The following is a 16,314-nucleotide window of genomic DNA, read 5'->3' as shown; positions in this document are numbered from 1 at the left end:
AAAAGTCACTATGGCATAGTACAGGATTCTATCCCATGTAATATTTTTACAAGGTATATGGTTAAAGATTCTGATGTTTACCAAATTTATAGACAATACGAAACTAGAAGGCATTCTGAATGCCTTCACAGATTCAGGATCCAAAAAGATCTTAACAAGTGGCCAAATGTGACATGTTGTAAATCCAGCTCCAAAACCCAGCTTCCAGAGTCCAAAAATGGAGGATGTATGTATGGAGGAAAGAAGGGGAAAGGGAAAGGAAAAAGGAAAGGAGGAAAAGATTTGGAGGGCTTTTTCTATCACAAGGTAAATTGATGCAAATAAGGCTGCCAAGTTGTGTGTAAATAAGAAAAGTGATAACCTGCCACTTTACTTTTTAGTTGTTTGGTCTGGGTTCAATTTTTCTTTTTTTTTCTAAGCAGGCTTCATACCCTGCACAGAGCCCAACGTGGGGCTTGAACTCATGTGAGATCAAGACCTGAGCTGAGCTGAAGAGCCACCCAGGTGTCCCAAGGCTGGGTTCAATTTTTAAATGAACATGAACTTGTTCACTCAGAGGGAACTGAAAAATTCAAAATCCTTGCTTTTGAGGAACAAGTGTAAGCTCTCTGAATGTTTACCATGAAGAAGATTTGAGATAGCCACAGCAATCTAACTATTCAAGAGACTATGAGGAACAGGAAGAATTGATCTTTTTTCATCACCCTGGAAGGCAAACCAAGAACCAATGGGTTCGAGTTACAAAAAGTTAGATTTTATCAGGGAGGAAGGATTTTCTAACATTTAGGGAAAAAATGAAAAGTTGAAGCAGAAGGTGGACTTCATTTGTCTGGAATGTTGTCAAGGGGAAATCATGTATTAGCGGTCAGACTAGATGACCTCTAAGGTCTTTTCAACTAGGTTTTATTCATTTAGACACCAGGCACCAAGTATCCTACCCTAGAATCTCATTTTTAAAGTTGTCACTTACCGCATGTGGAAGAGAGAACACAGAACAAAGAGGGATGAAAAACATACATTGTGCTCATACACAAATAAAAGAGAAAATGGTGTGTTTCTCCATTTTTGATACTACACTTGATCTTAGCCAAAAGGCCGAGCGAGAAGCGATGTGTTTCTCCACTTTTGAAAATGCTTTTCTTTTTCTAATCTTTTAATATCTACAAGAACTGTTCAATGCTTCCCAATCTAATAAATTGAAGCAGAAGTTCAAAAATTAACAGCCACAATAGTTTATTTACAATTGAACTCTTTATAAGATATTTACAAGACAACCAATTTTACACATCAGAAATGGTATCAAAAGTATGAATTACAACACAGACAACAATATGAAATGGGCATAAAACAAAGCTGAAGTGGACAGACAAGCAGTTTCTCTTTTTAATTTATTAACACTAGCTTAAACGTTGTTAAAGAAAGAAACAAAGAACTATGTTTTAGGAGAATTGCAGGGCCGTAGTTGAAGATTGAATTTCACAGTGTTGTATCCCATGTAGGGAAAAAATAAGACTAATTTTCCCCCCACACTCTAACACACTGTAATTTCGCTCTTGGAACTTTGCTAATCTACTCTCCAACCTCCTCAACAAACCTCAACACATCCAAATCAAAGGAGAACTGATCTAGAAGAGGGGACAATAAAATAAGCAGTCCTAGGTATAGGGAGAACCAAGGAAATAGAATCCACTTAAGTCTGGCCAGATAGCACCTCATGGATTCCTCTTAGTCTAGCTCAATTTCAGAACCTGGGGAGTTCCCTGGGTAGGGCACAAACATAAAAGGTTAAATTTGCTAACCCATATCCAAATTAGGAATCCGACAAATGCTGAAAATCAGGAAGAAACAGAGGAATCAAGAACAACGTAAAGAGACACTGATTGGTCTTTTTTCTTCTTGGGCACATTATAAAGGAACATAACATAGATCAGAGTAGGAAAGCCAAACAGCTTGCCATATTAAAATGATGGAGAACAAAGAAAATCTGGCCCAGTTTTTCTAGAAATCTCCTTCCTCCCCTTAAGGTGTGAGATGAGAGCCCCTAGTGGAACAAGTCCTATTTCTCTCTACACTCTTGCTGCAATGAAGTTCACAGCAGGTTCCCTTGTGGAGAGCCCACTCTCCTAAGCAGATGGAGTTACAAATGAAAGCCCATAGCCACACACACACACAGAAGGAGAAATAAAAGCAGCAAGATCATCCAAGAATACTACATGTGCTGCCGGAATAACTCCCTTAAAAGTCAAACCCAGGGAGCACAGATCAACATCTCACAAAAATCTTTAGCAGTGGGAGGCCCCTGAGGAACTTTTCTTTTCTTCCCACAATGGTATCCCCATTCTCTCATGCTCCACTGATGGGCCGGCCACACACCCTACATACCTTGGCTTCTCCTCTAAAAGTGCTAATAATCTGGGGACATATTCTCTTCAAGGATAAAAGCCCCTACCTTCTAGGAGATTAGACCCCTACTTGTTTTCACACAATAGTCATGAAGACTAAAGAAAGGCAATTCCTATATATTTAAGACCAGAGGTCTTGGCTCTATTTTCCTTCCAGATAGTTACAGGGATCTTACACTGAGACCAAAGTGGCCTGGAGTGCTGTCCTGAAATTTTTTAACAAAATGGAGGGAAGGGGGACCAAGATGATACACATACAAATCTATTTTTACAAAGTGAATGGAGAAGCTCATTAGGTACATCTGTTTGTTTCAAGATGGTAGACATTTGCCAGCCAAAGGAAGCACATATTTCCACATACCCCCCCCACCCTCCCTAAATCTCTATCCCACCACCAAGAGCTCAGCTAAAAGAATAAAGCCCAAATAAGGAATACTTGAGAAGTGATGTGACACAAGGACATCTGTACAGGTTCTGGCATGCCATCCTCAGATGCCAATTGCTTTTGTTTAGAGCCATAACTTGACCAAAACTAACCATCCCCATTCTTTTTTCTGAATATTTTTTTGAGGGGTGGGGGAAGAAATTCAGTTACCCATTAACTTACAAAATAATCATAGCCAAATATCCCTTCCCACATGGCTGTATCACAGAATAGTTTTAAGAGAACAACTGTTTTTTCAGACGTATATCTGCCAACTCTTGAATCTCTTTTCTACCCTGTGAAGATGACTTGCTTCATCACTTCACTTTTTATTCCTCATCTGGTCCTTAAGCTCCTGGTGAGGTTGGTTGTTTGTTTGTTTTGTTTTCGGGTAAACATCACTATACTCAGAACTATAAGGAAGGGTACACCAGGGCATGAAGAGTGCCATGCAGGCACAGCTCTAAAGGCAGGGGTTGCTTCATCTTCCACAAGTCGAACGAAAAGAGCCCTTTTGCCCCTTTAACATAGGCAAATGTATAGAAGCAGACCCCTGAGGCTTCTAAATCTGCCATCCTATAGATTTAGCTTGAGAGCTCATATTCCCAAAAAGGGAAAAGAAATCCCAATCATCCTCCATAATTCACAATTAGCCCAATGGAAGAGTTTTTGTGAAATCAGAGTGATGAAAACAAAACCAAGATCAAGGGACTATGGAAGGGCATTATCAGCGAATGATAACATACATGAGGACATAGGTCACATATACAGGTCTCTGCCATTCTCTGGGAATGGCATGCTACAACTATCTGAAGACAGAAGGTTCTTGCCAGCCCAGCTATTTCCTACACGTCCGGTGAGGTGTTTGCTTCTTCTGGATCTCCAACCTGCATCGGCTACGCTCATCCAACCAGGGCAGCTCAAAATTCCTGGCAAAAAAAAGGATAAGGAAATCAACTTGCAAGACTAGAAGGGATTCAGTGTGGACATGAGATTAACTCTAAAAAAGAGTTATATGCCCCTTACCACTCCTAATTCTGACTCCCAAGTTCCAAGTTTGGATGGTCTTTCCTGCCTCAAAGCCAGAGAAACAGTTTGCTATTAAAATGACTGAATAATCTACTTCTAACTCAAAAAGCAATCCTCCTAATTATCACTGTCAAAAAACCATGGCTATCCCTAAGCCACCTGTTCTGCCTTAGATCTAGGCTTTCATGAGGTCTAAAAAGGAGGTGGAGTGCAGGCTACCTGACAGGGGAGTGGGGGGGAAAAAAAAAACCTTTGTACTTACTGCGGAGTTAATTTGGGTAATGGTCGTCCAAATGCTACAACAGGCAAGAAGGGGGTAATCATCAAACTTTCAACTATGGAAGAAAGCCAAATGGGACCTCGTTAGTGACATAGAGGGGAAATGTCTAGCAACTACACCTGCTCCAAAATGCTGTTCGCTCATTCACAGCGAGTTGTACCCTGGGGCCTTGCACCCTTTTCCTTCTTTGAAAACCCTATTCTCTTACATAGACAGAACTTACCGTCATCTGGCTCAGGGAAAAATGAGGTAACCTCAGGCTCAGATTCCTGAATTCCTTTCTTTTTATACATTCTGAGCTGCAGTCGTTGTAAAATTCTTTGTTCCCTGATCCTCTGAATATCCCATCTGGGAAAAACAAACCAGACAAACAAAACAAACAAACAAACAAACAAACAAACCCAATATTACTGAAAACCTGCTCTATAAAAGCAACTAACACAATCCAGACACGGGTGAGACCCGTGCTGACTCTTCTTAATGGGGTGGGCAGGGTGGGGGTGGTAAAGTGAACTGTCTGCCGGTTCAGGAAAGACTTGTGTCGGTCTAGCAGTCCAAATCATGTGTTGGTGTTCCACAGAGAGTGGAACTGAAGAAGGGCGTACACAAAGAAAAAGAAGCCAAACACCTTTACTTACGACAACTACCACTTCAAACTAAGATACTCAACCAATTGGGATGCCAGTAATTTAAGGGTGTTAAGGGCTCCAGGACTTTTCACAGCATGGATGAGAGAGGTCAGGGTCCTAGGGCTCAGGTGTTCCAGGACGAGTACCTCTAGCCTCACCTTTTCCTTCTCTTCTCATCCAGCTCCAGTTTTGCATGCCGCTTCGAAAACACACTGTCATCCAGGTTCTGTGTAAAGAACAGCAGCTAATAAAGTATTTATCACCACGTGACACATGGGTATAGCACTCATCTCCAGCTTCCAGGAATGTAAAATCTTTTCCCTGCAGGTCCCACCTGAGTCTGTGAGTTCTATGGATGTCATGGGAACCTCCTGGTAACAGAATCAACAAAACACATATGCTTCTCCCCACACCCACCCTTTTAGACTGTCCACATTTCAAAATTATTTCCTTAACTTTCCAAGGTGAAAACCACATCAAACTGAAACAACCCTTGAGACTGCCATAAACCCTTCCTACCTCCATACTTTGCAAGAGTCTGTTTTAAGAGTCAAATGAGTTTGGAATATATGATTTTGTTGCTGAGTGGTACATGCTAATTTTTCTACTTAACGTAAAATCTCATTTTGTTTTGAGCACTCCCTAGCTACTTATTTTTGAATAAATCATTTTACCACTCTGAAACTCAGTTTTCTCTTCTACGTAAACAAGAGTTGGATTAGATATAATCACTCAAGTTCCCTTCTGGCTTTAGAGTTATTTAACCCATCCATCCAGTTACTATAACACATTCAAGTTAAAGCTCCATTTCTACTCTTTCCCTCACTCCCCTCCACTGACAGGTCTTGGGTACCTACCTCCAAAAGGTCTGAAGGATTTGGGTCCCTTAGAGGCTCTACTGAGTGGTCCCTCCAAGAAGGAACTGAAAAAAAAAGAAAGAAAGAAAAAGAAAGGGAGGAGGGGTGGAACCACCCTTAAATCCAAGGTCACACAACCCTCCTACTATTCACTAGGACCAGAGGTCTCTCCCCAGATAAGACCAAGTTACCAAGTGATAGGAATCCATTCTATGGCCTCGCCTGAAGCCATATTCAGTGTCCTTGCTATGGTATAAAAAGAACCTAAAATGCCAGTGCAGCAGTCTGCCAAACACAGGATCACAAAAAACCCTAAGCCAATACCTGACAATTCATATAATGGATGCTATTGCAGTTCCTGAAAAACAACTGAAATTTGTAGTCATTTTGAAGTCTATAGTGTAATCATACACCAAGGAATCTCACTCTCCCACATCCAACTGACAGGGAACGCAGCTCCCACCATCCACCATCCCCCCAACCCCCACCCCAGGCCCAGCCAGCACAATTCCTATTCTACTCACCAGCCAAGACTGAAGTTTCTCCTGCAACACTTGATGGCATCAGACACCCTAAATAATGCAGGAAAGAAGAATCATCTCAGTGTAAAAAGAAAAAAAGCCCATACCCAAAATGGAGGAAAGGATCATCACTGAAGTTCTCACTAGGAAGCCATTTTGGTTTTTTTGAGTTGTTCTTTTGAGAATTTCTCTCTGGGGGAGGGGAAGAGGGAAAAACAGACAAAAGAAAAGAAAATAAGCCCACCACTTTTTTTTTTACACTGAGACGACTTCTTTTCTTCATTATTTAGGGTGGTTTCCCTGCAACAGTTGATGGCCAAGGATATCAAACCTTAAACTCAGAACATGGCAGGTGAGTAAAAGTTGACCCTATTTTTCAAATAAAAGATCAGTGTTCTCAAAACTTACATATGTAGTCTTCTGAAACAGCTCCCTCCTCCCTCCAAACAAACTACCTTGCTGGTCCAGCCTGAACAACATGCACAAAGACTTTGGCTTCCTTAGAACAAGCCATTGAGCTTCCTCTTGAGATAGGGGCATCAAGAATAAGGATTCACACGTTTATTCACAACTCAGGCTCCTCAAAGGGCTGGGATCCCCCCATTCAGACTCTTTCTGTACTGCTATGCCCACAATCTCAGAGGTGTTTGGAATTTTCTGTACTAGGACAGATAGGGTTTTCAAAACAGCCAGTCAAACAGAACAGCTCTGGACCAAGCCATTTCCCAATCCCGGATGGGAAGTTGCTTCACGGTTTCTCTTAAGTTGTTACACAGCATTGCCATGGCAGCAAGAAGGTTAACCATTAAGGATGAACCTGTTCAACTGACTGAACCAACAAAAAACCTGAACCTAGATCAGGATCCTGGTCTATCTCATGTACTCAAGTGTGAGGCCTAATGTATTTTAGATAATTAAGAAGAGTAATCTATCTTCCCCACTTAATTTTGTCACCAGAACAGCCAAACAAAGCCTGGAGAATGCTCTTGTCTTATTGGAATGGATTCCCATCCCCATCCCTGCTAGGGCAAGACCCAGTGGTAGAAACTTGGGGCTGTGGCTCTATTCAAGAAGGCTTCCCCCACCATCACCCCCGAGTACCCACAGTGACTGTCAGACTAACATTACACAATTGAAGGCACATTGCAGTTAACTGGTTGATGTAGGAGATAAGGGAGCATCTCTGTGTGGAAGCCATAAAGAAAAAAAGGGAATGAAGACCAAGGTCCCACACCCCACACCCTCCCCAAGCAGCTCAGATATCCCAAGATAGTCCTTATTGTTTGAAAAATAGTTTGTAGACCATTTTATTTAAATATATGAACAACCAATGGGCTACTGCAATCCAAGTAAACTCTTCACATTTAGAACCTTTGTGAAGTATAGTAAGATAAAGTAAGACTGTTGGTCTTTGGCAGATTCCTCCTGCCCCCCAGACCGGGACATAGAGATACAGATAAATGTTTATATAGTTAAAGAGCGGAGGCCCAGGTGAAATTCCCCACCCCAAGCTGGCTCCCCAACCCAAAAATTACCATTGGCCCCTGAGAACACCCAAAGACCACCCTCCCAGGTTTCACACAATATCAATTGCAGGAACAGTCGTGCATGGCAAAGTATAAGTTCTATGCATTTCACAGCACAGAAAACCCTTCTTTCAGAGGGCATGCAAGTTGCCGGAGATTACACCCCCAAGTCTGGTGCTCTTGTGATGAGCAACTTACTGGCAAACACATCTCCCAGTGTTGTAAGCAGGCAAATACATTGAGCACATTTTGCTGTAATTCCATCTATTTGCAATGCCTGCACAGTGTCTGTCTCTGGCTGTTAACTTACTCATTCTTGACAGAACTCTGCTTTATTGATTGCACTTTTTTAAAAATGCCAAAGGCATTTTCACACTTGTTAGCTTGACCGCCACCACTAGGGTATAAGAGCAAGTGTTCTCTATGCCTTACTTGCTACAGTCTCCTCCTTCTTTGGAGAGGATTCCCGTAATGGTAACGGTGATGGGGGAGGCTGGTGCCAACGACACAAATACATTTCTGTGGTGGAAAGGTACGGCAAATCTTCTATCTCACTTGAGAAGGCTTTCTCCTTGGGATGGGTGCTGGGTCCCTTCTGGGGAGTGGAGAGTCTTGGCGGGGTGTCCACTGAAGACCGGGGCTTTTCTGGAGTTTCTTGGCTCCTCAATTCACGTTTACAAACAGTTTCAGATAAGGAACCACAGGGTTCCTCTTTAATGGGAGAGTGCTTAGGAGTTTTTGTTTTGACTTTTGAAAATTCAGGAGCCAGCTTTTTAACAGGAATCTTTCTTTCTGTACTTCCAAATGGGGATTTCCTATTAGATAGGGAAGAAAACATTATAAAATGTATTGATTCTTGAATAAAATCTGAATTGATTACATTTTGGGGCAAGAGAACAAACTAGTTCAGGTATCTAAATATCTAAACATCTGGTTCAGTTGGCAACCATGAGCAGGAACAGCCTCATGCTTACCACTATATATGACAGGCCCTCAGTAAGTCTTTATTGAACAACTGAGTTTCCATAAACCTCTAATAGTATCTTATTGCCTACTAAACTTAAAAAGAGTCTTATTTTATTCAAGACCCTTTCGCTAACATCAGGTGCCACTACTCTGTGACTTATTTCGAAAATTCCTGTTGGGGCGCCTGGGTGGCTCAGTCGGTTGAGCATCCAACTTTGGCTCAGGTCATGATCTCACAGTTTGTGGTTTTGAGCCCCGCATCGGGCTCTGTGCTGACAGCTTAGAGCCTGGAGCCTGCTTCAAATTCTGTCTCCCTCTCTCTCTCTGCTCCTCCCCTGCTCATGCTCTGTCTCTCTCTCCTTCAAAACTAAATAAAAACATTAAAAAAAAAATTTTTTTTTAAAGAAAATTCCTGTCAACCAGAGACCGGTCTCTTATTTTTTCCATCAATTCTATCCATGTTAATTACAATCTGTTTCATTTTTCTTGCTATCTACCAGCTTTCTTTCTCCCACCAATCTCCTCCCCCAAATCCCCATTCCTAGAATGCCGTCTCGTTTCCTGCTTACCAACCTGAATTCTATACTTCTTTTTCAAGATCCATCTCGCCCTAAAAGTTTCGCTATTTTACCTTAGAATAATCTTTAATGTCTCCGAATCTCACAAAACTTACTTTGTATCACTGTTGTCTACCTTCACATTTTATTGCAGCTGAATTCCAAGTTTGCCAAATTTATGCCACCTTTACAGCTAGACTGACTAATCTCTTTGGGTCCAAGGACAGTTAGAGCTTACTTTTTTGTCCACCAGTGTACCTAACACAATGAAGGAATGATTTAACACTTCCTAACTTGATGTCAACTGCTATAGTTTTCTTTAAGAAACTCAGCTGCCACATTTGTTGCCCATTCTCTTTGTGATATACTCTGCATTCGGTAATTACTACTGTGATCACAATGTTCCTAAAAGATTTTTATAGCCTACAAGAATGTTTCAAGATAGTTTCTCAGCATGGAAGACTTCTTAATTCAGGATATGGCTGCATTAAAACTAATTCCTAAATCTCAATCCCCTACTCTCAGTCACTGGAAACAAGTGTCCTCATCATGTCCAGACAGTGTAACAAAGTTATCAGCACACCTTTTGTGTCCCTTTCCACTCCGCCCACAAGAGAAAGGCTTGGGAGGCAGAGTCTGGGATGTCTCGGAAAGCTCCGGCTGGCACTCCAGTTTAATTTTCTCGGATAGCTCCGTTTCCTCTCTCTCTTCAGTTTCATAGCCCTGAAACAGCTTGTGCCTTTCTTTCTCGTTATCCTTCTTTACCAGCTGCATCCGCCTTTCCATACGTTCAATCCGAGCAAGGAGCTAAAAGAGAGAGTGCCAAAATGCAGACTTAACACACAAAAAATTACACCCAGGTACTTAGCACCGTTAGGCATCAGTATGGTCTTCTGCCTTTTTCCATGGACCATAGCAATTTAACTTATTTTTAATAGGCAGACATTAACTGGAAAAGTTTTCCTTAAACACAGTAGAGAAGAAAAGGTACTCTGCTTAATTTTAGGGCTAACCTAGTTGAGGAGAGGCATGGGGGAATTTGTAGTTCATTCTTTTGAAAGAAGATCCTCTTTTCTGGGAGGGGCCACAACATGGCATGGTCTCTGCTACTGCTAACCATGTGGCTCCAAGTCAGTTTGGGAGTTTCCAGAATTAACCCTATGCTCTTTTAGGAGGCCCTAAGTTTCTCCAAATCCTATCCTCTCTCCTTTCACTCCAAAATGCTATACACAAGGGCAGAGTCCAAAGAATATATTGAGAAGGAATTAAAAGCTCACAGTCCCAGTGCCATGAGGGATTTGAAAGTGGTGTACAGGGCATTTACACAATGAATACTCAATTTGGAAGAATTATAATAGAAACCAGTGCCCATAATCCCATCGATCAGAAATATGCTTATTTCTTTACATTTGAGATACCAGAAAAAAAATCTACCTATTTATCTAAATATTAACTAAAACAAAGTCTTTTAACTCTAATTAAAGAGAGAACTACATAATCAAACAGAAAATAGAAGTCTATTACCATTGGAAACTTCATATTAAAATGTTCTGAGAAAAGGTGCCAACTATGCTCTTTAAACACTATAGTAAGAATTTTATTTGGGTAGACAGCGATATTAATGTTGTCTTCATTATATCTACTTAGCTGCAGAGATTTTAGTAGAGGCCAAACAACAACTGGAATAAGAGAAACAAGCTTAAGCAATGCTAAGACTGCAATACACAACAGAAACAGTGAATGCCAAGTTCAGACTGATACTCTATCCTTAACTCACCCCACTTTTACTGCCTAGGAAAGTCTGCAAAGGGGCCATTACCTCAGGAACTGAGCATAAACCTCCACAATCAGCAGGGGGGCTCCCCCCCCCCACCCGCCCCAGTCAGCCATACTCTCATTTCATCTCCTTCTGTTCTGATTCCCGGCCTTAACATTACTCAACCACGGTTTGTGGGTGACATTTCCTTGATTTCTTCTTCTTCACTGGTCCTTCTCTTCGCCCCACTCACCCCCCCCCCATGTAAGGATATGATGTGTTGTAATTACAGTACCATCGCACCCCTAGACTGCAGTACAGTAGCTAAGCAGGGCCACCTCCATGTTGAGTAACTTCCACAAATCAACACTATGAGATATTTTAATGAGACCTGCCCCAGCTCCCATTCCACCTTGCAGAATGCATTCTCCAATAAAACAGCCCCTGCTTGATGCGATTCATTTGTAAAGCAAACAAAATGAATAGCCCTCTGCTCCCTTGCTCAGCCCTTGGCGCACACAACGCCAGAGAGAGAGAGAGAGAGAGACAGAGAGAGAGAGAGAGAGAGAGAGAGAGAGAGAGAGAGACAGACTGCTGCAGCCTGAACACAACAATTGTAGAAACCATGTTTATTTTTAGGCAGCTGTAAGGTATGCTAGCACAGTAATACCCCCCCCCACACACACACACAGTTTTCCTGATATATGAAAGAATGTTTTAATGCATAGGGAGCTCTTGACTACTGCTGCAGTGAAAACAAGCCTATATAGTCGTGCTCCTCAGAAGTACAAAGAAATAATAAATTACTGCCCTACTATCTTAAGATTCTAAAACAGGGATTTTTTTTTTAGAGGGGGTCTACTTTATACATTTAATAAACTTACTTTCCCCTGATGCCTTAAAATCTACCGGCCTCTAAACACAATGCTTATACAAGGGAGCTAGTCAGTGGGTCATGTTTTATAACTCAGATTCCCATTAAAAACTGTCTGAAATCAAAGGCGGTCAGTCTCTTCATATCATTGAAGAAAACTAAAATAGGATTCCACCGTGAAATCACCTCTGCCTCTCTGCCAGTGAAAAGGCCTACTGCCCTCCTGTCAGAAGATGCTCCAGCAGTGCAACAGCTGCTATGTCCCTCTCCTCTCAAAATGCATCTCTAAAGCAAAAGCTCCTTCAATTAACCCCTTCCATAAAGCCACCACATATGCATTCCCACCTTTGCATTTTCAACCCCTCACAAATCAGATCTTTTCCCACTCTAAACGTCTTTCCCACAAGTCTGGGGCTGTCATTTTAAATTAACCCTTTGGCACCTGAAACCTCCCCTCCCCCTCCCCCTGGGAGGTTGCCCTTTAACCCTTCCCTCCGACCCAACGTGTCTGTGAGTTTGGCTCCCAGGGACTCGACACTTAAGCTACTCCTTTGCTGGTGGCCAGCCTCCTTACCCCTAACCAAGGGATACCTTAACCTCCTACAGCCCCCTTCCCCCGAGCATGCGCACAACTCGCTCTTCATCCTGAACGCCGATTAACCCCTCCCGTACCGTGTCTCTCTCTGACTTCAGCTCCTCGATCTCCTTTTCCTTGGCCTGCAGCTGCTGCTGCTGCTGTTCGATGAGGTCCAATTGCAGCAGAAGGATCTGCTTGAGGCAGGCGGCCTGACTGGAGGCTCCCGAGCCGCCGCCACCCCCGAGAGGGCTCTTCCTCATACTCTTCCATCTGCCCTCGCTAGCCGCCAGGGTCCCGGCGGTGGCGGTGGGCGCGAGGGGTGGCGGCCCCGGCAGAGGTAGTGGTGGGGGTCCCGCCGGGTCCGAGGCGGTGGCAGCTGGGGGAGCCGCCCCACCCTTGTCCCCAGCCCAGGGCGTAGGCTCTTTGGCCGCCGCCACGAGAGAGCCCGTCTGAATGGGCAGCACCGCCTGATACTTGGGTCGGGGGCTGCAGCCGGCTCCCGCGGCCGCTGGCTCCCCCCCAATGCCGGCTTGTTTGGTGGCCGGGGGCGGACAGGGCAAGGGCACCGAGCCGCCCCAGCTCTCTTCCTGCTGCCCAGGGGCCGCCCCGGCCGGGAGTAACAAGCCCCGGCCCTTGCCGCCGCAGCCGGCCGGGGAGGGCGCGGGGCTCCCGCCCTGGGAGGAGGCCAGCGGGGGCCCCGGCTCCTTGAGCTTACGGTGCCGGGGGAGGAAGTGGGCTTCGGCCGCCCCGGGCTCGTCCTCGGGCCCGCCCAGCGCCGCAGCCCGCTCGTAGTCCAGTCGCTGCTCAGGGTTGCCGCCGGCAGGGGCCGCGGCCGCCTTGAACACTGCGGATCTCATGGTCATAGTGGTCCGGAGCAGCGTCGGGGACCGAGACGGAGGAGGGGGTGGGGAAGGGGCGAGGTGTGGGGGGTCGAGGACGGAGGAGGGGGAGGGGAGTTTGGCGGGCTCGCCTCAGCAGCGCGGCAGCAGGCCTCGGCTAGCGCGGCTCCTCCGGGGCCCGGGCGCCATCCCGCCGGCGTGTGGAGAAGTGGAGGCCGCGGCTGAGGCCCGCCGCCGGCCCATGGGGGCCTCGCCGCCGCCTCTGCTGCCGCCGCCGCCGCCTTCGCCTCAGAGGCAGGAGCTCGCACCCAGCCGCCCCCGAGCTCATCCCCGGAGCTCGCTTCGGCCCCCCCTGGCCCGGCCGGGCCCGCCTCGTCTCCCCACCCCACACCCCCCCTTCCCCGCCCCGGCCCCCCGCCCCGGAGCTCGCCTCAGCCGCCCCGAGCCTCCATTTTCCCCCCGCTCCTCCTCAGGAGGGGGTGGGAGGGATGGGTCCGCCCAAAGCCCTCCTACTGCGGGAGGGGGGTCTGTCGCCTCCCCCGGGGGTCTCCGCGGCTCGGGGTCCCCCTCCCCCACAGTCACCCCCGGCGCCTCAGCGTTTCCCTTTAAAAAAACGGAGCCGCTCGCAGCCGCCACCGCCGCAGCCGCCGCCGACCGGAGGGCGCATGCGCCAGGCGGGGAGCGGGCGGGAGCGAACCGGGAGCTAGAGGAGGGAGGCGGGCCGCGCTATTGTGAAAGGGGCCGCCGCTGCCTCGAGGGGGGCGGGGAGGGGGCCGCGGAGGCCCTGGGCGCTGGGGGCCGGCGAGGGGAGGCCAGGGATGAGGGGCGAGGACCCAGGAGCCCGCGGAGGAGCGAGGCGAAGGTGGGCTGCGGAGGGAGGGGGTTACTCGGGGGAGGGTCGGGGGAGGGAAGAAAAGGCGAGGGCGGCTTTGGGAAGATGGGGAATGCGGAGGTTCCCCGGGAAAAGGGAACGCGAGAGAATGGAGCGGAGAGGAGGGCAGGGGGCTTCAGGAGCAGACGCGCCCTTCGAGGCAGTGTACGGAGCGCTCCACGTACCCGGCCTGCGCTGGGCGGCCCCTTCCCCGGGCACCTTGGCAGCCGGCCCGGCCCTCGCCGGAGGGGCCCCGCGGCCCCCGCAGCAGCACCGCACGCCTCCTGGACCAGAGTCAGGATTCGGGCTCCTGTCTGAGCCTGTGGGTGTTTCCTGGGGGTAGAATTCTAACCCCTCCACCCCTTCCACTCCCCAGCAGCCCCACTCTGATCTGGGAGAGAATGAAGTTCTTTGTCTCTAAGGGATTCAGACCAGAAACTGAGGGACCTCTGGTTCCCAGAGGGAGGAAAATCCATGATGTCTGCTGCCTAGGGAGTTCTTGCCACAACCTCCCTAGAATGAAGTATTGCCAACTACCGACAGTTCTTTCCCAATGGCCATCTCCCCAGTCTTCTTAAGTCACTTCTAGCATCTGCTGGAGGTTCACGAAGGGTCGAAGCAAAAAGGAAATCTCGGAAGGGATTTTTATCATCTTTTTTTTTAAGTTTATTTATTTTATTTTATTTTAGTAGTTTCCACACCCAATGTGGGGATTGAACTCACCATCCCAAGATCAAGATTCACTTTCTCCTCGGCCAGAGCCAGCCCCAGGGATTTCTGTCTTTACTGGGAATAGGAATACTTTGCATATTCTCTTATGTGGAACACTTCTTCCTATCTCTCAGTGTTCAGTGTGTGTGTGTGTGTGTGTGTGTGTGTGTGTGTGTGTGTGTGTCACTTTCCATGCAACTTAGGCAACAAGTCTTCAGTTCCTCGTGGAAAAACTTTTAAGTAGTTTTAATTGATTGTTTTTCTGTTGAGGTGTATTTTTTTTTTCAATCCATATGAAGATGGAGATGACTAACATTCTTTGGCCTGATGTGAAAACCTCTAATTAGAACTATGTCTCGGCCTTGTGGGCCCAAAGCATGAAGCACTGAAAATTTTAAACAAGTGGGTGTGCATGTGTTAAGATGCCAAGAGAGCCCCAGCCCTCTTCCACCAGACTGTATGGCCTAAGATCGCAAAGGAAGCATTGGGGTTAGGGATACCAATAAAGGCGGGTGTGGTGGGAGGCATATGGAATATGGTGTTCTTTTTCAGTGTCTAGACTTTCAATACCATCTCTACATTGACAACTCCCAAATTTATATCTTCTTCCTGGACTCCTCCCCTAATCATATATCCAATTGTCTAGGAGACATATCCATTTAGATGTCTAATCAGCATTTCAAACTTACATCTAAGATCTCACTCCTGAATTTCCCTCCTCCAAATCCTGCTTCTACAGCCTTCTTTTTCTCTCTCACCTAATACCCACTCAATCTCCAATCCCACTGCCCTTCAGAATACATGTCCAGAATCCCACATCTTCACACACCTCCACAACTTCCACCTTAGTCTAAGTTATAGTCGTATCACACCTTTTTATGGCTGTAACCTTGTAATTAGTCTCTCAGTTTCAACCTTTGCCTCAAATCTGTTCTCAGCACAGCAGCCATAGTGATCCTGATAAGACACGAGTGAGATCATGTTCTTTCTCTGCTCAAAATCCTCTCATGGCTTCCCATCTTACTTGGAAGAAGAACAAAATCATTATTACGGCCTACAGGATGTGGCCCTCTGGCCACTGCTCTCTGACTTCAACTTTTACTCTTCTCTCCCCTATTCACTCCCCTCCTGCCACACTCCTCTCTTTACTGTCCTTCAGACACGCCTGGTATTTGCCTGCTCACATCCTTTGCCTTGCTATTCCCTCCACTCGGATCATTCTTCTTTCCAATATCCACCTGCCCTCCTATCACTTCTTCAGTTCTTAACTGAATATCATCTCTTCATCAGACCTTCTCTGGTCACCGTATGTGAACTCACATACCCCTCCAAACTCCCTCCCTTCCTTTTCTGCTTTATTTTTCCTCTTTGTGCTTAATACTTTTAAACATGTAATTTACCTTGTTTATATCTTCTCCCACTAGAATATAAGCTTCATGTTTTTTCACTGCTATACCTTCAGCACCTAGAACCATACCTGGCACAAAGTTGGCAC

At 46.0% G+C, this 16,314-nt stretch overlaps 1 protein-coding gene across 2 annotated transcripts; it reads right to left on the bottom strand.

Moving 5' to 3' along the window:
• Window positions 1-1,216: 1,216 nt before the first annotated feature.
• On the bottom strand, window positions 1,217-13,612 carry MSL1 (MSL complex subunit 1). Of its 2 annotated transcripts, XM_003996799.5 has the most exons (9): window positions 12,494-13,611; window positions 9,775-9,998; window positions 8,101-8,483; window positions 6,146-6,193; window positions 5,622-5,686; window positions 4,923-4,990; window positions 4,359-4,483; window positions 4,118-4,190; window positions 1,217-3,755 (listed from the first exon to the last, which is right to left on the bottom strand). In XM_003996799.5, exons 1-9 carry the CDS (start codon window positions 13,259-13,261, stop codon window positions 3,665-3,667), a joined length of 1,845 nt encoding a protein of 614 aa, XP_003996848.4. In that variant the 5' UTR covers window positions 13,262-13,611; the 3' UTR covers window positions 1,217-3,664. The 2 variants fall into 2 exon arrangements, with proteins under 2 accessions (XP_003996848.4, XP_019673390.2); XM_019817831.3 differs by lacking the exon at window positions 6,146-6,193 and having other exon boundaries at window positions 12,494-13,612.
• Window positions 13,613-16,314: the final 2,702 nt, after the last annotated feature.

Source organism: Felis catus, chromosome E1, assembly GCF_018350175.1.
Source record: "Felis catus isolate Fca126 chromosome E1, F.catus_Fca126_mat1.0, whole genome shotgun sequence".
NCBI classification, from domain to species: domain Eukaryota; kingdom Metazoa; phylum Chordata; class Mammalia; order Carnivora; family Felidae; genus Felis; species Felis catus.
Note: the sequence above shows the minus strand (reverse complement) of the source record. Positions and strands in the feature narration are given on the sequence as shown.